The 22532-nt window shown below is 40.4% G+C and overlaps 1 protein-coding gene across 2 annotated transcripts in view; it reads left to right on the plus strand.

Moving 5' to 3' along the window:
* Positions 1–75: 75 nt before the first annotated feature.
* The window catches only part of agap3 (ArfGAP with GTPase domain, ankyrin repeat and PH domain 3), a 124243-nt gene continuing 101786 nt past the window's right edge, over positions 76–22532 (plus strand). The window contains exon 1 of one of the 2 annotated variants that reach the window (XM_023270348.3): positions 76–939. In XM_023270348.3, the coding sequence (XP_023126116.1) occupies positions 570–939 (370 nt within the window). In that variant the 5' untranslated portion in view covers positions 76–569. The remainder of the gene's footprint in view (positions 940–22532) is intronic. The other variant, XM_023270343.3, reaches the window with a different exon arrangement.

Here is a 22532-nt window from a genome sequence, read left to right on the forward strand (position 1 = left end):
ACTTTCTCCCTCCACCAAATCCAATCACACCCTCCCCCATCTCAAGTACAATTACGTGATGGGTGACGTTTCAGCATGCGGAGGAGGGCTCTGGGCAGGGACCACTTGGACCAAGGAGGACTAAACACTATTTCATTTCAGCGCAGAAACAACGCGTTCGCGGCAGTGGAACCAGGGCGCCACGCTGAAGCCAGCCCATTGTCTCCTCCAGACAGCAGCTGAGGAAAACGGCTTTGACCAAAAGCAGCGGTGTTCCCCACTAAGGAGTGTCCAAGTGGTAGGCATTGCGGGTTTGTAAGCCACAGAGAGAAAAAAAAACGGCCCTGGACAGATCTGGCCAATAACGGAAAATGAATCACAGTCAAGTTTTAATAATATGAGCCGCGTTTTGTTGCAATTGGCGACCAACTATTGATGCTTCTGCGCCGATCGTTTTCCAGACCATCAAACCGCGCGGACTTCTTTTGTTCGCATCGCTTGAATCCCCAAAATCTAGTCTGCAAATCTGAGCTGCCGCTGTAAAAGAGTTAGTCGACGTAAAAAGAAAAAAAAAACAAAAAAAACCCAAAATGAATTTCCAGTCGAGCGTCCCAGTGTCCGGTATCTCGCAGCAGTCTCAGCCAGCCATGCCCACTCCAGGCACGGTCCCGGCGCCCGTTCCCGTTCCAGTGCCCCAGTCCATCCCGTCCCAGTTCGGATCCGGATCGTCTGCGAGCTCAGGGGCCGGACAGTTCGGTTCGGGGACTGTTTCGGGGCAGGCTGCACAGTCCGGCCCAGCGGGCTCGCAGTTTGTTTTGTCCAACTCAGCGGCCATCAGGGCAGAGATCCATCGGTTCGAGTCTGTCCACCCGAACATTTACGCAATCTACGACCTGATCGAGCGCATCGATGACCTGGCCCTGCAGAACCAGATCAGGGAGCATGTAATCTCCATTGAAGGTGAGTGGGGAGGGATCATAGTGGGGTGTTTTCTGTGTGGTTTGGTGCCTTTCATTCATTGAGGGTTAGGGGAGAAGGGGCTGGTGGTGGTGGGGGGTGGCTCCTCATTTCCTTCCTTTCATGCACACCTGGTAACATTGGCCAGTGTCAACAATCACACTCTGTTGTTGGCGGGGTGGGGGGTGTAGTCCTGATCAGGGGCTGACCTGCACCCAGCCACTGCAGTGTTAACAGTCAAATGTTCAGTTGCTCTCAAAAGAGGAAGTCTGTGTCATTGTAATTAGCTCCCCCCAAAATTAGTTCTGCTGCTTAATGGGATTTGTTAAAGAGAACCTTGTTTTTCATCTCACACGCACTGCTGACCCACAGCGAGAGTCTGGGGTTATTATTTTTTTAAAATTCTGCACCCACGTGAATTAGAGGCTGCCAAATGTGAACTCGTGTTGCATGAAAGCAGTGATTGAAACAGGAAGCAGGAGAGGAGAAATTGTGAAGTACCAGCAGAGATGGCATAATGGACATCATTGGGTTTGCTATGAAAGCCACTCTAGTGGATGTATTCTTTGTTACACTGGAAACCAAGGAAGTGTAAGTGGCTGTGAAGCGGACCTCCCAAGTATGAGGAAAGCAATGGCGTCTTGTCCAAATCAGCTGAGGACGATGCACTGCCAGATGTAAACGTCTAAAATTATGACACAGGGTTTTGTATGTGTTTCTTTCTCCTCATCACTAAACCATTTTTTCAGTCGGTGGCTGTACAACTGTGTTTTGTCCATCAAAACTGAGTCGTGGTGGATCCAGAAGAGTATTACAGTGAATCTGTACAAGTGCATGCTTCCACCACTGCTTCCGGCTCTATCTTTGGTAGAATTATCTGAGTTTGGATACATTTCATATGATCTCATGTAAGGAATCAAGTTGCAGTTCATCTAGAAACCTGAAAACAAAAAATACACCAACATTTGTTTGTAGAATAAGCTGTATTAGTGAAGCCAGGTAATTAGTTTTTTTGTGAGTGCAGTAAAAATGGAAGTTAATTAGTGTTGTAGGTTAGCATTTGAATGCTCTGGATGGTAGGATTCAAGTCATCTGTCATTTAAACTAAGATATAGCAGTGGTTATTTGGTCAGCATTCAACTACTGCAGTTCTCAGGTCCAAGGTACATGGGATATGTGGTTTAATGCTAAACATAATACAACCTAATGGAGGAGAATGATTTTGATTTACTGATTTTGAATGATTGTCAGGATTTTGACAGTATTTACTTAGAATGAGCGGTAAACAGTGATGCTTCAGGATATTGCATGTTATCTGTCAATGAAAAACAGGGACAGCTTTTGGACTCTTTGTATTGTTAACTCAACATGTTTTGAGTTTTTATATCTACCACACAGCATCGACCACCACTATAGTTATTAATTCTGGATCAAAATATGATGTAGTTCTTGGTTTAAGGACAATGAAAGAAAATCAGCTCCACATGAAAATAGAAAATCAACTGGTGGGACTGTTGTGTCTCATTTCACCTTTTCCAGGAAGAGACGATGCGCTCTTTCTGCTGCTGTAGGATGGTTGTATAATTTTCTGAATGAAGGCATGTCTTTATTCTGGATCTTGATAGGACAACACTGGAGCCTTTTATGAGTTATCTCTCAGATGTATGTTTTTTAAAAACTGAAATGTAACATTTTATTTTATTCAAATATTTTCTTTCTTCTTCCAAGAAGACAAGCAAACACTTGACCCAAAGGAAAACTGAAGTAGTCTCTGCTTTTCCCCTGTTTGGTGTCATAAACTTAGAAACTATTCAAGGGCTAATTTTGTAGTGCTGAACTTAACTATTACTGTGAATTTGTTTCCCTTAAAGATGGTGTTTTTTTCCCCCTCTTTTTCTCCCATTGTGTTCTAAATAATCCTCAGAAAAACTGGTTGTGCAAATTTGTTGCTCTGAATTTATTCTAGTATGTTAGCATTTAAACATAAGGTAGACAGCCAGCATTAGCTCATGTCTGAGGGACATTATATCTTTTAACTGGTCTCCAAGCATGCCATATGGACTGCATTAATGTCTACTGCAGCAATTTTCTATGTGATCGCTAAACATAAACTAATGATCTGAAATGTGGCTTTACTGTCTGACGTGCTTCATCTTAAATGGGATGCTCATTGGTGAAACCAGAAATCTCTCAGCATCGCACTGGCATATATGAAGCATGTCACTGGAATATAGTATATTTAGCAAAAGTCTAACACTAAGCAACAAAACAGTCTCAGAAATACAAGATATACTCCCTTCAACTGGTTGACTTTGCCGTCTGCACATAGAATGGTGCTGAACTGATATCTCTCGGCATCACTGTGTGACAAAAGGCAGAACAGATTTTGGTGTCCGTCTGATGAAACATTACATTAGCTGTTATGTAGATTTTGATGCTTTTTGATTATGCTAAATGAGATGCAGTTACCTTAATAGCTGTATCTTGAAGAGGCTTTCAAGAGCGACAACAGGAGACAGTGGCTGATTTGTCTTCACCTGCACTGTGGAACTGCAGATCTGTTCCTCTTCAATCTTGCATCAGTGCAGAGTCTGTTGCTAAGGAACCAGAGGCTCATGCATTTAGCTGAAGAAAGAGTGAACAGAAATTACAGCCCTTACAAAATGAATTCCCATCGATACTAAGGTCTCCCTGTGGTTTTGTTGATTAATAAGCCCTTTTATATGATGATGACGCACCATGCTGTTATTTTTTCTTTTCCTCATGTTGTTACTTTTGCTGTGATTAATATTCGGTGTGCTGCTTGGTTTCTGTGGATCATTTTGTACGGCAGCTCCAAAGCACATGTAGGAACAAGTCATAGTTTGTTTTTCCTTATCTGCGTTTTTTTTTTTTTTTTTCAAAAATTGTGTTTGTGAAAACAGGACAACTTGATTTATTCTAAATCAGACAAGCATGAACATTATGATTAGCTGTGAGAATAACCGGGCCAGGAAATGTGCAAGCAAAATGGCAGTGCCAAAATATAGTAGTACTAATTAGCTGGCAAGGGGTTCACTGTTAAGGTCTTGAAGCTGTTAGACTGCAAATCCACGAGGCTTTACACATGAACAGGTAACCAGTTTGGCGGCCTTTGTACAGAGAGCCCTATAAATGGCAGCTTCGTTATATTTTGCAGTGGAAACCAGGCAGGGCTGAAATAGGATCTGTATATCAGTTAGTTTGTGGTGGCGATATAAGCATAAGCTGAAATAATAAAGTGTTTGACCCAGATTTTGGCAGAAGATCCCTCCACAAGACAGGGTCACAGGATAATGTACTAATGCACCACCCAGGTGTACTTAAGTGGTGCAGATTCACTAACAAATATGCAGTTATCAGATTACCAAGCAGCAGCTGACACACCATAGACCTGGGCCTTTTGGAGCCCCTGTGGCTAAGCTACCAAATGTCTGTGACCCAAATCAGAATGAGAAAATGATTTGAAAGTTCCCAGGATTAACTGGTGGGATTGGAGTTTGCAAAACCTGAACTATATCATTGTAATGGATGATAATTTGGCCTAATGCATACGATACTTTCAGTAGCTTTTTCATTTATGCTTTGTTTTTAGTCTAGGAGAAGTAAGTCATTCCACACGCATCTTTATAGCTGTGCGTCATGATGGAACATATACAGTAGTTCTTTTAAAAACACTGACCAACAGATGGACGAACTGCAGTGAAGATTTGCACTTTGTGTCTACAGTGAAATTCAGGGCGGAACTGAGCACAGCTGGAATATTTAATTCATTGTAATTATATATAATGTGCATGCACATGAATTATTATGTTTCAAAAATTATATGCAATTTGTTGAAAACAACATTTAATTCAGCCTGCATGGAAACGTGCAGATTTTTTTTGGCAGCCAAATCTTTTTCTTGATCTTCCGGAGTGAACCATCACTGCTATTACACTGACCAGGCCTCCTGCCAGTGGTCACCCTAAAACTCCACTATGAAATAAGATGGAACAGTTAGTTGATTTCAATTTCAAATCAAGAATTAAAGCAGTAGGGTTAGGGTTAGCGTATTGCAAAGGCTACAACGTATCATGTACGATATGCAGTGTGTCTTCCCCTTGGTTTGAGCTGCTGTGTCAATGGTTTTACAGATTCCTGTTGTCCATCTTGTGCAACAGTCATGCTTTTGATTATCTTGTATGTGGTGAAGTTCCATCACGTTTTAAATCTATTACGCAGTGAGTATTAAGAAGAAGCTTGTTAAAATTATATCGCAAATCAAATCACAATCATAATAGCTGTCAGAAAAAGCTAAATGAGATGGTTCCCTCAGATTGTTCAGCTCCACTGTGAAACAACATCATGTTCCAACAAGTTTGTTGCAGACATTAAGCTGTCAATCCAACTGAGGATTGCATCACAGCAGAGATAGACTGATAACAGGCTAAACAACATCAGTGCACTGCTGAATCACGCGTCATTACAGACAAACGAAAAAATAGTAATTGTTGCACAACGTACTGTACATAGTTGGACAGCCCTTTGCATGAAAGTATAATTATTAGGAACTGCATTATGTATTTTAAATTTGTACCTTCTTAAACCTTAATGGCTGCCCAAAACACTAATCCTGATATACCAGAGTTAGAAGATAGTCATGCCATTTATACCGAACAGTCAACTGACGTAAAACTGGAAATCATGTCAGAAATTTGTGTCCATTTATTCAGAATATGAAGCAATGATTAAAATGTTGGTTTTACTGACTCAAAAGTAGATCAGTGGCTCATGCTGTTCATACCTTGAACCTTGAACTAGAAATGAGGATTAGGTTTGGTCATGGATTTGATTCAAAATGAGGCTTCCTAAGATTAATAACATTCAGATCACTATAGTATGGAGACAGTTGTAGAGGTGGTACATATAATGTGATTTCAGTTGTATCTTTTGGTATTCATTTCAATGTAGAGGACAGTTCCATTAACTAGACCGCCATGGGAATAGTTTTCGGTGGTGTTTTTGTATTGGAAGATGCGATTGTTATTCTTATTTACACACTTGTCAAACTTGCATAATATTCTTTAGTTTTCTAGGGATCTTCTGTCGGCAGTTGAAAAGTTATGTAGATGTATGCAGGTGTATAAAATGCAAATAGCTCCTGTAGACCGAGCAGCATGTATTCCAAAGGCTAAGAATTGCACAGTGATTGACGGAGCAAGGCGATGTAAACATTTAACTCCTGCTTCTTTAGCCTCGAGGTGGCATTGTACTTTCTCAGCAGCAGGTTCCGTTTTCAGGTACCTGGCCTTGTGTGCACTTTCCTGGGACTTCCTTCAGTCAAGTGTTATGATGTTACATTGTTGTAGTGTTATCCTGTATCTCGAGTAATAGCTTTATTTCATAAAGCTGAAAGCCGTTCACACTTGCGTTCATATTTCCAACTGAAAATCCAATGTCAGAGCAAGGGCAGTCACCCAAATCCTCTGCTACTCAAGAGGGGTGCTCGGGATTTCAAGACAGGACTAATAAGCCTGCACAATGGGACAATGTGTGCTCAAATAGCAATAGGGATGACACAGAGAGATACAAAAAGCACACAGACTGAAGCCTCAGAGCTCTCTGTTGGCATTGTGTGGCACCTAAGCAGCTCCCTGGTACACACTGCATCACTCTTGTAGTCAATTGCCAAGGAGAGCATGAGCAGAGTGCTCATCTGCTAATCACAGGCAGACAATGATGATAATGCATCTTTCCATTGCTGCTGAAGCAGGATTAATGTCCTCATGAGCGCTGAGATGCAAAACGCTAAAATGTCTTAACACTGTTTTCATTGATTGCAAGCTGTCATGGTGAGCTGTGCATAATGCAGCTTTTGTAGTTTAATTCAAGAATCATGATATGCCACGTAGTCCTGATTAATAATCATGAAGTAACAAATAATAAATAAGTGCTGGTTGTAACTGCACAGGTTTTTCAGATGAGCTGTAACAGTTTAAAGTCTGAGGTGTGTGTGTGTGGTTGTGGAGTTTGAATTTAATTTGATGAACCGGGCCGTGGGCCATCTGTGTCAGGAGAATGCTGCTGCTACTTCTGGCGAGTGAAATCTTCACAATGTGCTCATTATATTCCAAAACTGTATCCGCGAATATGGATTAGAAACTGTTATAGAGTTTGAAATGTCAGTCAATACCACCAGCTGTGTCTCTTACACGGTGTGTCAATGTAAATGGCTGTTAATGTGGAATGCTGGTGTTTATAGAGTAGCTCAGTAAGTATTTACTAGTTGTAGATCTTGTGCCTAAATAAAGCCTCACATAAATACATCTGTGAAACATGGAAGAAACCCAAACATGGCTTCTTCTTTTCCTTTTTCTCCTTTAGTCTCATTGAAATCCCAAATTGAACGGTTAAAAAAATCTTCATTTTTAAAAAAAATTTAATCAACTTTAAATGACAAATCTTTCATGTCTTTAGCCATTACACTCAAACATGTGTGTGTACAGTATGTATACACTTAGATCAAGTGTTTCATCAACCCAGTGATTTAACATTAAATCTGTTCATTTACAAATATCACACTTTTGCAGTTACTGTAAGCCAGTAAACTTTTCAAGTGCAATGGGAATATTCATTACAGTCTGTCAGCATAGCACTGAGCTCTGTGCCACATTGTAGTGAGAACAGCAAATTGGTCCACTGGCCACTCATTCCACTATTAAAGGAGTGTTATTATTTCTAAAGAAATTGTTGGGCATCTGGGGAAACACTCTCATTTGCTTTCTCAGAGAGAGTTAGATGAGAAGATTGGTATTGCTCTCATGTCTGTCTGTTAAGCGTGAAGCTGGAGCCGAGGGGCGATCAGCCTAGTTTAGTATGGGAGGAATCAGATAACCAGCCTCTCTAAAGTTTATAAATCTGCCTACTATTGCAAAGCTTACATGCTTTATATCATCTGTTTATTCTGTACATAAACAGCAAGTTAAAAATAACAACTTGTGGTCATGACAGAACTTCACTTCTTCTAGTTGTTATCAGGAAATGGTTACGTGATGTAGCTTGCTGTAAAACCACAAATAGTCACTTTTAGGTCTGTTCTTTGTCAGGTAAAACAAATGCTCATGGATGTAATTTTTTTTTTCTTCTGAGCTTTAGACAAAGCCAGGCTAGCTGTTCTGTTTCTTACACAGACATGAGAGCAGTATCAACATTCTCCTGCAACTTAGGTTAAAATCTATATTTCCAAAAGTGCTTCACTGTACCTTTAAATCTACTGTAACAATAAGATCATGGCATTTTTGCCCAGAGAAGATAGTGCTTTAAAAGTGCAAATTAAGGTGAGTCAGGCAGTCATTGTAAATGACATTGAACCTCTTTGACGTTCAAATTCTCCTGTTTATTCTTTTGTATTTTGGTACAAAAATTAGCTTCTTAAAATCAAGGGAAGCTATTGTCTTTGCTATGAGGACTTATTTGTTTTCTGTCCCCCAGAGCCCAAACTAACTTGGGAAAAAGGACTTTTGAGTATGCTGCCCCCTTTGCTGCCCCCAATCGTCACACAACTCCGCCACATGACGATCGGCGTTGGTTTGTCTGTCTGTCTGTTTGTCTGTTCATAACATTACTCAAAAACAGACTAACAGATTTGGATGAAATTTTCAGGGAAGGTCAGAAATGACACAAGGACCAAGTGATTAGATTTTGGCAGTGGTGCAGCTTGTAGTCTGGATCCACTGATTTGTTGCAAATTTCTGCACCATTGTGAGATAGCGGCACAGCGTCACTGTAACTATGACTACAAGTGAACACTACATCAGCTGCCTGCTGACGATCACATGATTGTGATCCTACTACAAATTGACAAAATTTTGAGTGCTTTTCTTGTTTTGAATCAGTTGCTAAATTTCCCGAAGAGCTGATCACGCTAAATTAATTAACAGCAGCTTTATGTGATTTGGAGGCAGACGCTTCTGTTAACTGACTCATTCTGCTGTATGACCGTTGACATGGTAATGATGTGACATTTGCAATTTTATGACGCATTCTAACACTGTTAATCTTCATGTCAACCTTATGTAAATTGTTATATGTATGTAAGTCTGTAACCTGTGATGTAGTGCTACTGCCTGTCTTGCACTCTAAAAAAATGTTGGTACTCACCAAAAATAATTAACCCAACATTGAACATCAATCTTTTTGGGTCAAGACAACCTCTAGTCAAATTACATTCAACCAGCAAACTACATTGTGTTTGGGGAATTAGCCTTTCCTCTACAATCAAATGTATTTTTAGTTACCAGTGTTGACCATCTGAAATTGTCCATGCATGTTAAGATAGGAAAAGGGACTTGAAATCCTGAACTCAAAAATAAAAGCAATTTTATTAAGCTATCTCAACTTGACTTTAATTTTCAGTCAACTAACACAGAAACTTGAGTTCAAGTTATACACAGTATTAAGTTGATGTAACTACCAATGTTATTATGTCAGCACAACTGCACAAAGTAATGTTTCCAATGTAATTATTTTATGTAAATCGGTAAAGTAGATTTTCTTCTTATTTTGCTACCTTCCATTTAAACTAAGTGGTGGGAATAGGTCCCTTGAATTACTGTCAAGTTGTTGCCATGACACTATTGTGCAAAAGTTTCTTATTGTTCTCAGTGAGACTTCTCCTTTTTAAATAAAGGATAAAAAAATAATCAAGAGAAACACACATGAACTAGAAGATACCCACTTTAAAGTGCATCCGAGTTGGATGAAAGAGTGATCCAGTAACTGCAGGTGCACAGACCTCCTTTGGTGTATTTCATGTCTCTGAAGTCTACAGTACCACCGTCAAGGTTCCAGTGGAGCCTGTTGATGTGCTGATTAATCTGAACACCTGAAATGTGCATGAAGCTTCCGTGTCAGTCATCCAGCTGATAAAGTATTTTGGTCTTCTTTTGATTTCCCATTCATTTGAAGGCTTTGGCAGATCCTCCGTAGCAGCCGCACCACCTCTGTGCTGTGAATGACAAGCATCGGGTTTGAGCCATGTTTCATCCTTGAAAGTGCAGCGCTGAAAAACACTTCGCATCAAGTTGACGTCACAAGTTTATTCTCAGGAGTGTCGTAGTAACAGACTTTCCCCCCTGACAGATGCTCGCCAGATAACAGGGTTTGCACATGCCTCGCTCTCAATAGAGCCTCTGTTTTGTGATTAGCCTGTACAGTTTGTCTCGTGTGCCGCTTCAGAGAGCTCATTCCAAACCCATGGAAATTCATTTTTAACACTGTGCCCGACTCTTGACCGCGGGTCAGCAGAGATGAGCTGAACTAGTGAGCTGTAAACAGCGGCTCGGTCTGAGGGCCTGGGAGGTCAGAATGCCATTTCTGCATCAACCCTGCTGTCCTCTCTCTGCTGCCACACCATAGCATTGGCTTATTGAATGTGACGCTATCCTCCACAGCAGAATGTCCTCCATTGTGCCATTGAACAAAGGCTCTCTCTCTCCCATTGATGGACAGCTAATTTTTTTCTTATGTTGTGAATGTGGAGGGGCGGGGGGTGAACTGGTAGGGCCTTTTCTTTTAAAGGAAAATTTAGAGTAGACTCATCCTAATCTCTTACGAGCAGAAAGTAGAAGGCTGTTTTCTTCTGTGGTATTCTGGCATTGTACGTTCTGATATAATGTTTTATTGAAGGGAAAAAGCCTTTGAATTTCAGCGCCGGGTTCATTTTGAATCACTGGGTTTTCAATACAAAATGAGAGATAAGTGTTTGTCCCAGTCATGCATGAATTCAGCATTAAGCAGCTTTATTAGATTTAGATGAAAGAAAGACGGGAGAAATCTGAGCTTCTTAGGGTATATGGTGATGTAATAGGCCTGATGTTTTTCCTGCTGCAGGGATATTGTGTAAATGTGCGACTTTGCAATGAGGTACTGTACACACCATTAAATTCAGCATAATTCACAGTCATTATGTTCCGAGAGAGTGGAAGCAATTAGTTTAGTTGATTCACTGAAAAATAACCAGCAACTATTTTGATAATCAGTTAATCGTTCCAGTCATTTTTAAACAATAATACCACACATTTTCTTTTTCCAGCGTATTAATTATAAAAGTGTGCTGCTTTTTTTTGTTTTAGTGACATTACCTTGAATATTTTGCCATTTTTGGTGTTAATAAGACTAAACAAGCATTTTGTTGAAGTCAACTTGAGCTTTTTTCATTATGTTTTTGAAATAAAAAATATAAATATATATATATATAAAAAAATTTATTTTATCAGTTATTATTTTATTTTTTATTATTATTTTTTTTTAAATTAAATTTTTTCTCTCTTCTTCTTTCTATAGGTATTCTATCATTCTTTCCTTTTTCCCAGAGTGACACTAACAGCCGAAACCAAAGTCTTTGTATGCCGTGTACGTACTTGGCCATTAAAGCTGATTTTGATTCTGAAATAAGTGGCAGATTAATAAATAATGAAAATAATCTGGACCCCTACATCTAAGGTTATGTTATCTTGTGATATCTGTAATTCAGTCCTTTAACACGATCCTGTTTGCTTTTAAGGCTGAGATGGTGGTCAATTAAATTTGCCATAGGCTCTTTCTTTTTTCAATTTGTGCATCAGCCATATCCTATGGTGGAAGTGCTCATGTTTCCTGCCAGTGGGGTAGGGCTGGAAGCAGATGGCTGCTGACAGAGGAAGGGGTTTGGAAAGCGGTGAGTGAGCAACAGATGGAAAGGCGCATATGCCTCCAAGTCCCTTCAGCCTGCCAGCAGTCCCGTGACTAACTGTGGGAAGATTCTGGCCTCATCCAGGTTGGGAATGGATGGATAGAGGATCATGATGAAGAATGAAGTGTCCTTAGAATAGAAATGGTTATCTGAGAGCATTTTGTCTCTGGAAATTCAAGTGTGGGAGGATTCAGATAGCATTTAATTGGGGATGAATGGAGAATAGTGGCAATGAATCAACCTGGACTGCAGGACCATTTTTTTCCGGCTGAAATGCCATTTCAGCAGCGCAGATCTGTTAAGCAGTGATCTTGTTCTGGTTATCAGGCGTTTTAGGAAAAGGAAACTCGGTCGCCTTTTCTCTTTGAAGAGAAATCTCATACAGGGACCTCTCTGGCCTGTGGGGAAGCACGTTTTCTTCATTGAAGAAATATGCCGGATAAAGGAAGTGTGGCCTGCAGTCTGCCAGGCCACGATGCTGCAGCTTATGACAGCATAAACTGTACAAGTTCTAGCTTTGGTGCTAGGAGTTACTCCCTCTCTCGGAGAGCCATATAATTGAGAGTGAGCAGACTATTTAAAGGTTGCAGGGCTGTGGAAATTCATTGTAATTCCCTTAATAGCTGAGGGACATGTCACAGTTTTCTGTGCAAGTCAATCTTCAAGGACAGTTTGTTTGTTTCCACAAGAGGTTGGTGGAGTTATTCATGCAAGTTAATGCTGTGTGAATGAATCCTATCGAGCAAAGAGCTGAAGGGCTGTGATGTTCCTTATCTTGTATTGTTACTTTACTTCAGCCTGACCGACTGCAAGAAACGAACGTATAAACAAGTTAGCATTTAGCACCCCTTAAAGCAGACTCATATGGTGTATTTAGTAGGTGGAGTGGTTAGGGCAGGATGTGTATGCAGCACTGTGACATTTGCTCTCACACTTAGTTGTAAATAGAATATCCTTACTGTGTCTAACGCTTCCTCTCAGCTTATTTTCATTAAACTGAGAAGAGTTAAGAAAGCGTTGTCAGCACTACTTTTTTGAGGTTAGTCCTCTTGTCAGTACAGCTTGTTTAACATGTGCCAGCTGAGCGTTATCACCCTGGCCCTACATTCCTTTTGTAGATATCACTGTTTTGATGGTGTTTCGACATGTCCTCTGGCCTTGTGTTGACTGTCTTCAAAGAGCTCAGTCAGGCAACATGCCAGGTGCTTGTTTTCCAGTTTATTTTGCGGCTGATTGTTTCAACTATGATCATGTATTTTCCCACAGTTCAAAAAAAAAATGCTGCGGCAAACAGTTGGTTTTGATAAAGAATTAAAAAAAAAAAAAAAAAGTTAGATTCTATGCTGAAGCATCTGTTACTCAGCTTAAGTCTAGATCAGCAGTGATGTTTTGGCCACTTGTTATGTGAATCATAGCTAAACTCTGAGGAGGGGTTTGTTGTGAGGAGATGTTTGAATCTGTGGGAATAACTGGAGAGGAAGTGTAATGTGACCCCCTCCATTTACTGTTTATACCCCTGTTTCCTGCTTTCCCCAACTGGAATAAGCTAAAGTTGTTCCATTGCTCAGTCCCTCTGGCCATGACCCAGGACTCCTGTCATGTGGTGCAGTATGTGAACTGCATGTACTACAACCCCTCTAGCAACACAATCAGCGTTCCCATTTTGGGCCCGACATCTTAGGAGGTTTTCAGAGTGGCCTCTGTTAGCATGAGACATCAGCTCCAAGCGGCAAAGGTTTACATCCTGTGGAACTCATTGGTTTAGTGTTGTCCCTTATGTGATTTTCAACCATAGCTTTAGGTCTGAATGGGCTCTGCTGTCAGTGGCGAATAGACCAGATGCTGCTCATAACTGATAATGACTTGTGGTGAACAAAAATCATAATTCCATACCCGCAATGGAAAAAAGCAAATTGCTGGACCACTTTAAATGAATGGCTTTAATTAGTAACACACAATTGAATTAAGTTTATCCAACTTAGGGTAATAAGTAATATTATTGCACTAATTTAAGTTTGATGACCCTCAATCATTTGTTTCCTCTCGAATGAACGGTTTGCAGTACTGCAACTTAATTTTAGGGAAAGTCATCTTGACATTTTTTACTTTTCTTATTTGCCTTACCCAAGTATTAAGTGTAAAACACATTTTTGTCAGTAGACTTAATGCTTTCTTTGCTCTGTGATCCTACTGAAAGAAAACAATAGTTAAGTTGCAGCAGAAAGAAGTGCCGAAATGTGGTTGTCGTGACGTCAGACGCATGATGCTAGAGAAGTAGTAAACCTGGTTTCTGCACTTTCACTAAAATTAGAATACCAATTTAAAGGAACACATTTGTGTGTGTTGCTAGTTTATTGACTTCATTGCTGTACTGTTTTGTATCTATGCATAAATTATGAAAGCAGTGTTGGGAGATCAGCCCTATTTTAAGAAAGTAGAGTCACTGGTAGGAAAAAAAAGCACATTTACCTCAGGGTTCAGGAAATAGGCCACAAAATGCTGGCATACTTAAGACTAACGTCAAACATGAGTGAATAAAATCGGAAGAAGTAATTCAGGAGAGTCACATTCGTAATAGGCTGCCAGTTAGGAGCGATGTTACTATGGAGATTTGGAAGAAAAAGGTTACCAGAATGCTACAGTGTTTGCCGAGCACCATTTGGTCCTTTTTTTTAAAATCCTGTGTTTCTGATACGAGTCAGTGCTGTAAACTGAGTGTCTGCATCGTCCTCTGTGCGACTCTGCAGTGCCCATTTGAAATAAGCTGTTGAGAGTGTTGCTCAGGGCTGTGTCAGTGCAGCTTCTCAACAGCTTCGGTTTGGATGATGAGATTTTCCTCATTGTGGAGTCTGGCGTGAAAAGTGCACTGTTCAGCAGCCTGACACTGTTCACAGAAGATGAGCTCTGCCTCGATTTTGAGTTTGCGTACTGGAATGAACTGCTGGCCTCGAATGAAATACTGTACAGTTAAAAAGGAGGAATTATGACAGTTGTGTTGCCACACAGTATATCTCGCGGCCCGCTGTGCTCTTGGGCCCATTCTGTTGTGAAATTGGACCAACTGGTGTCTAGAGATGCACCCTGCTGCTGTATTAAAACATTGCAAGCAATTTGTATCCGTTTTGCAAGACATTTACAAGACATGTATTTCTTAAGCAAATTGGTTTCTTAGCAGCACTGACTTGCAGGCCTCTGTTAGTTGTCCAGTTGTAAGAACATGCACAGAAAATATGCGTAAAACAAGGGATATCTCACATTACTATTGTTTGTGTAAGGCCTCTTTGAAGACATTCACACTACTGAATCATGGCTTTTCACATATTTGGCTTCAAGAGATCTTCTCCAGCTCAAAAAAAAGGTATCTTTTGTTGTGTCAGGATCTGGCATGAAATCTAGGATTGGCCTAAAAAAAATTGGCAGCCAATTGCAGCTCGCTCGGACTAATTCAAAGCTACAATTTGTCTGTTTACGCAATAAAACAAATCTTCTCGTGGTCTCTTCATGCCAATAGGACTTTTAGTAAATAGGCCGCTACCTTTAGTGTGCTGGCGAGTGAGAGCTTGGGCATGATTAGTGGTCCACTTTGAAAACAAATCCTTTGGCCAAGCTCACCCTTGTGGATTGTCAGATGTCATGTTTGGGGAAAAGTCCATCTGAGTGAAATCTCAGTTTACCCTGTCAGGACAGCCAGAGGTCATTTAGCATCAGCGGCCCAGAGGACGTGTCCTCGTGTCTGAAACCGGTCCTCTCAGGAGAGATTTGTAGCTGTAATGCTTCTGCAGCGTACAAGCTCTGCTGATGAATCTCCGTCGGTGGCTGAGTGTAGCGCAGATCTGCTGGTGGATGGGTAGGCAGTGGCATGCGTTATGTAATACAAGTAGGTGGCTGGAGTAGCTCTGTGTGAGAGTGTGTGTTTGTGGTGTGCATGTGGTGTTTTCTGGATGTGTGAATTTCCCCACATACAGGGCTTTGCTCCTGACCTGGATGGGTGTCTGCTCAGTGCAGTTGCCTGAGGAGATGGATGTGATTGGAGTTTGAGGAGTAGCGCCAAGGTGTTGCAGCAGTGTCATATTGTCACAGAAGGTCAGGAATTGGGGTTGCCTCTTAACAGTACTTGTCTACAACAGTCAATCTGTACCATTTTCTAGGATTATACCCACCTCTTTTTTTATTTACACCATGCTCTCAGTATATCTTTAGACACTGTGCAGATAATTGCCCTGTATCACAGTGGCTGCTGCCTCAGACCCCTTTGTTTGCAGCTGCTCCCGGACTAGACATCCTCATTTCTGACAAAGAAGGAATCACATCTCATCAGATAAGAGTGCCCTGAGGGCAGGCCGACCTGAGGTTGTCTTAGCCTGTGCTACTGGTCTGCTGTAGCTTGATAGATGGGGTAATTCAGCACAGTATTTCTTCTCTAGAACATCCACACTGGATTGTTTGCAACAATGCACTTTGTGCAATTGCACATGACAGAGATTTTAACCTTTCAGTCACCCTTAAACAGCCATTCATTCACCTTCTATATCCATTTACTTCAGTTTAAGGTCACAGGGGGGATGGAATGCATCCCAGCATGCAGTGGGTAAAGAATAGGGAAATGCCTTGAAATCTGTCATTTATACTACAAACTCATTCACATTAGCTTACAGGCAGTATTTGGTCAATTTGGTCTACATGTTTTTAAACTGAAAAGATTCAATTAGATGATGAGCCACATGATGAAAGATAAATCTCAAACCGTTTTGATAATCAGTTAATCATTTCATCTCATGGGTTTGGACTAATCTTTGGATATAAGGAGAACATTGACACCACTCCAGGGTCTGGAACATTATAAATTAAGCGGTTTGTTGACTCCTCGTGTATTTTACTTTTCTTCCATGTCCCACTGCTTTAATTTTTCCAGTACATGTGTTTTGTTGGTCACAGTGTTTCTCAACACATCTACTTGACTACAGGGAAAACTGAACAGGTTATTATATGAAGCAGTGTGTGAATTAACTGGCATGCTGATGACTCATTGAAAATTCTTCTTGCTGCATATGACCCGTGCTGAGCAATGCAACACCTCGGGCTGCACTGACTCAAGGACAGGGATAGCTGCCGCAAAACCAAACATGGAGTGTTTTGTATGACTGTGAGTTGTTTGACATGCAGTGGAACTGAGACAGCCCTTTGCACATTAATTTTTCCTGAAGATGGGAGCAGTTTAGTTTGTTTGGTTGTTCCTATGGAGCCTTTCTTGAACATCCTGGATGATCTGTCCTCTGGTGTCCATCTGGAGAAAATAACACCCACTCTAACCAACATTTTTGTTGGATCCTTTGTTTGTGAGGACCTTTGTAGTTTAAATCTTGAGAAATTGAAATGCTCTGTGTTCAGAATGTTATAAAACTTTTTGGTTTTTACCCAGAATCAATCGTATTCTGCATAGTCATGCACTAGAAAAGCACAGTTCATTTCTACATGTACAGCTGAGCTGCTGGTGAAATTGTTTAGATAAAGGTTGCCTTGAACTAGTACAGGGTTTAGTATTTATTCTGCCAGACTTGAATAGATCTGGATGGACAGCAAATGACTGCAAATGCAGAGCAGTAACAAAAAAAGATGTCTGTTCAGTGGCATTTCTCTGAGATCTTTTTTTTAGTCCACCTGGTTTCCATCAGGTCAGATGAAGCAGAGAGGAGGAGGCACAGATACATAACTTAGAGGGAATGAACTAACTCAGTAAATACTGGAGATTAAACAACCAATGATTATCTAAGCTCAGTAAGGAAGATCTCTGATGTCTGGGATTGCTATGACGTGCTAAACAGGAATGCCATCTGAACTCAAGGTTTCATATTAGTGTAGGAATTTCATTTAATGCTGCTATTCAAGTGTGACACTTTAACCAACGCTGTCTGCAAAGACAAGGTTCAAACTATCACCAAGCTTTAATGTGACATTTTAGGCTTATTTTTGACGTCTCACAAATGCCAACCATACCAGGAATCGTACAGGATAAATCACATCCTGACAAACGGTGTCTGTGATGATTTCATGAATTATTCATTTAATATTTTCGGATACATTATTCTGCTCCATTATTGGGCTACCTTTGACAGCCTGAGTGTCGAAAGCAAGCATCAACAAACTGTCAACAAAGTAATGCGCCAGTGTTGTCAACATATTGATTATTACTTTCATGAAACCAAACTCGTCAGGTCTGGTAGGTTGAGAGTTTGATGTGAAAGCTGCCAAACTTTGGATCATGTTGGTTGGATTAAAACAAATGACTGAGAATAAACAATGACAAGAAAACTGGTTCTCTGCTGACAGCATACACTGAACTTTCTGCTTATATCAGAATGATATTCTAATGTCTACAACGTTTTAGCTTCATGTTTAGTTTTTTTTCAGTGAATGTTCATGGGGTACATGTGTAAGTAGGCCTATGGACCAATTAACACATGGGTATACATATAGTAAATGATTCATAATGGAAGATGCTGCATTATCTATATCCCACTGAGATGTGTGCTGTTTATTAACAACTTACCATCTATTGAACTTCTCACTGATTTTCTTTGCTTCCTCTCCCTCATGTCCTTGCTGCATTTGGCCTATTTCAATGGACCTTCGCCCTCGTCTGTCTCTGCAGGTAAGCCCCACAAACACTCAGCGATCGACAGCTATCCAGTGTTAGCTATCATTGATTTTGTAATGTTTTTTTCATGAAAAGCCAGGATGAATTCATGCATTGGTAGGGGGGTCAGATGGCCTGATGTATTGGGCTTATTTTGAGTTTCACCATCTGTGGATCTTCAAGCAGATTCAGTCCTGACTCCCCTTCTGTACTTTTAAAAGCCAGCTGCTAAATTGGGTGTACTAGTACTTGCGCACCAATAATGTTGTGCTTTGTGGCCATCTGGGCATTGTGGGTGACAGCGGGTACCCTGCTTGTCAAAAGGGACTAAACGAGAAGTACTAAAATATTTGCTTTTCATGCCCAAGTGTCCAAAGAGCTTTTCTTTTTCTGAAGGTGCAAAGAGTTCATCCACCCATAAGCCTCCTAATATGTTGACTTGGCTGATTTGGTGTTCTAATCGGATGAAGGATAAAGTATAAGGGGGCGCAACGACGTTTGGTTTGTACTGAATGGATTTTCAGTGTTTTTGTTTCTGACATATGCTCCGTGAAAGGAAAGGAGCATATAGCCCAGGGCAGGTTATAAGCAGGGCAGCGCTGATGATGCACCGTATTAAGAGGTCTTAGGAGAGGGTTTCTGGATCTTCACATTCTTCTGGAGCGTGGGGATTGCTCGTAGTGATAACCTACAGAGACGATCCCAGATGGGGACGCCGTCCTTTCAGCTGGCCTACTTCCCTGCCACTCATCACACATGGCAATTTGTCCAATCCGCCTGCACACACTTCTCTTGCTAAGCCAGCCATGTAATTATTATGTACATTTTGGCCTCGCTGCCGTGGAAGACGCTCATCTTACTGTATGCAGGATTTCCATACGCTTTGGACACCATACTGTGAGCAGTTGCGGTTAGAGCGTGGCATGGCGTGACTGACGGGAATGACACCAGAGAACGTGTTGCTTACAGTGATGCTGTTATCTTTTAGAAAAAAAAAAGTCAGAAAATGAACGTAGGAGTGGTAAGAAAGAATCCACACCACAGAGTCTCTTTACCACAGGAGCTGCACGACCAAAAGCTGAGCATCGTGACACTTATATATGCCATGTTTCTTTCTAATCACCTGCATGATAAGACATGTTCAGCCAATCGATATTAATTCAATAACTCAGCATGGGTGGTAGTAGAGACTGTCAATGTTTCAGGTCAGCCCGGGTGACTAGTGCTGCGAGGATGACGTTGAAATGCATGTGATCGTAGGTGGCCTGGTGTCCTGTGAATCTAGTAGTAGTCACTTCCTTCTTGAAAGAGAACTTTGGTTTTTGTGGTCTAACCTGTAGCAATAGCCTTTGATTTACTGGATCGGTTTCATTTTAAAATGGTGGGAACAAAGTTATTTCCTGACACTGAGTTAGCAAATTACCAAGTAGGTTTTTTTGTGCAGTTACTCTGTCCTGAATGTTAGAAGGTCAACAGCACCTATTATTGAATTAGGAATCAGATCATTTCAGTTAAGGGTATCAAGTTTGTAACAGCTTAGTTTATAAATCTGTTGCTCATTTAGAAAATTGTACAAATAATTTAGTTGAAATAAATGGCCTGACCATTGCATATGACCGCTATTTATCATCAGACTCAACAAGGTATTTATTATTTAACTTGTGCACTGCCAGTGGGCCAGTCAACATCCAACACATGTGACCTTTCAGGTTTGAGTCTGCGGTTTGGAAAACACCAGTTGGCACCTGCCAATGATTCTGACTTCCTATTTACTTTTCTTAGTTACTTGCTGTGAATATGTTGACACTGGCACTGTGGACTTGGACCAATGATGGCCACACAAGCAACATCTGAAGGCCCATGTGTCATAAAAATCAAACAAGCTTTAAGACTTTTATGAGGGATGGTGCATGCCTGACAGTGGTACACATGTTACCTAAAAATTGCCCACACCAATGAATAGTAGCATATTTCTGAGGGATTACATAAGTTTTTTATCAAATACAAAAACTGTATTTATCGACAAAAAGTCCTGTAGGTCATTAGCTTCTTGATCAAAGCAACTCACAATGTGAGAGCACATTTTGACCACTCATAACTCAATCAGGAACTAAATTTGTCTGTTCAGTGTTTGTATTTGTCGAGGACGAAACAGAAAGTCTATCACCATCATCACCCATTTTTTTTTTTTTTTGTCTGTCAGTTATGTGACCTAACAGTGAAACCGTCTGTACTTGTTATGATCAGTTCATGCATCAGGGTTTATTGATATTATGTTTGCAGTGGGAGGAATGTGGAAACCCACAAACAAGGGCTTTTGGTCTTATATTTCTCAATTTAGTACTTTCCAGTTATTAATCAATCAATGATCATGCAGTCTGATATAATTTTCACCTGTTTCTATTCTTCTGGCTGCATCAATAGATGGGAAAAAAAGTGACAAGAAAAAAACAATTAAACAAGCAGCTGTCAAATGATGGCTTAGTTTAAGTGTATACAGAAAAGCAGACAACATTAATATTAACTGAGGGTCATGTATTTTGCCACAGTGTGAATGAAAGCCCAAAATTCATTTTCCTTTTAGCTCTGCTTTCACCATTACTGCCCCTCATAAAAAATATCTCTGCCTCTGTGCACGGTGCCCAGCTAATCACAAATAACTAATATTAACTTTGTCTGCTGTTTTGTGCTGGGAAAGTGTCAGAAAATCGGTAAAGTAGTAGTAAGTAATTTTTATCAGAATTTTTTTGTTGAAAACAGCTTCTAGAGTTGGCAGCGTTTCTCAGTAGAAGCTAAAAGATGTTGAAAAAGTGGTTTAGTGACACAAAAAGGTTTGAAACAGGACTGAGCAGTCAGGATAATGACTCTGTGAAGCCATGGAGCTTAATGTTGACATGTTAGCATTAATATATAGCATGTTACAACAGTTACAATGACCATACTAACTTGCTTATATGTGACAGGAGAATCACCAAAAGAATTTAAACGAATAATTGGTTTAACATCAATGTCTGTTCATATTTATTGATGGACCAGTCAGCGTCAGACCAATATTATCACTCCTGACTGATCTACACAAGAACACGGCCGCATTCAGAAGCTTATGTGGTGATTTTAGAGTCTGAAACCACAAGTATCATATTTATGTTTTTATATACTGAAGCACACTGCACTAAAGAAGCCACACCTCCAGGATTGCACACTTCCAGGTAGAGCTGAACAATATGCACAAAAAAAATCATATTTAGATAATTTTGATAGATATTGTTATTTGTAAGGTTTGCATTTCTTTTTCACACCCCCAAAAAATATCAAAATGATGATGTGACTTTCACAGATCTGGAGAATATGATTTATAGATCCAGGGCATCTCTGTAGCAACCCAAAACTTCATCTACAGGGGTTTGCCGTGGCATATTTTACCTTACATTTGCTCTGATTTTTATATTTCACATGTTTGTGTTGTAATTTTGTAGTATTTTGACTAATTGTTCTGCCCTGCTTGCTGGTTTTCATCTGTCAGTACATTAAAAGGCATGACAATTAGAGTTTCTAATCACCTCAGATTTAATTATTTATAACAACATAATTGGTCATCATTAGTCTGTCCACAAATCTAATTCTTCATTCAGTTTTTCTTGGTTACAAAGCATGTTTTTGTGTTTTTGAGTCCAGCTTAGGAAGAGACTTACTTATGCTCACAAGTCCACAGCACACTTCCTGTTATCACAAGCCTTTTATAATTCTGTTGAAGCCCTTCAAACAGTGTTTGTGAAAATTACTTCATTTACTTAACTACACATCAGACTACTGTTATGTCAAATCAAAGGAGAAAATGACTTTAAGTATGCTTTTAGGTGGTTTTGGATGCTTTTTGTAACATCAGATACTGTTTGTGTTGTAATTGGTTTGAAGACTTGAGGCTCAACAACTGCATCTGGTGATGGGAAGCTTTTGTGATCCAGACAGCTCTGCTCTTTCTTAGCTCGCTTTGGCTTTTTCCAGCCCTGTTTCTGTAATAACTATAAAATGTGAGGCATGTGACAAAGGAGTGCAGGCGCAGGCGGCGCAGGAATCATCCATTGCCACCCTGTGGTGCGGTTCATGGCTTCTCTGGTTGAATGGGGTTATGTAAGATCTGCAGCCTCACACTTTAAACGGGAGAGTCATAAATCAAGCGGCACAGTCACAACAACACAGCAACTTTTGTCTGAGTTATTCTGAGTGCTC

Source organism: Amphiprion ocellaris, chromosome 10 (genome assembly GCF_022539595.1).
Source record: "Amphiprion ocellaris isolate individual 3 ecotype Okinawa chromosome 10, ASM2253959v1, whole genome shotgun sequence".
Classification (NCBI taxonomy): Eukaryota; Metazoa; Chordata; class Actinopteri; family Pomacentridae; genus Amphiprion; species Amphiprion ocellaris.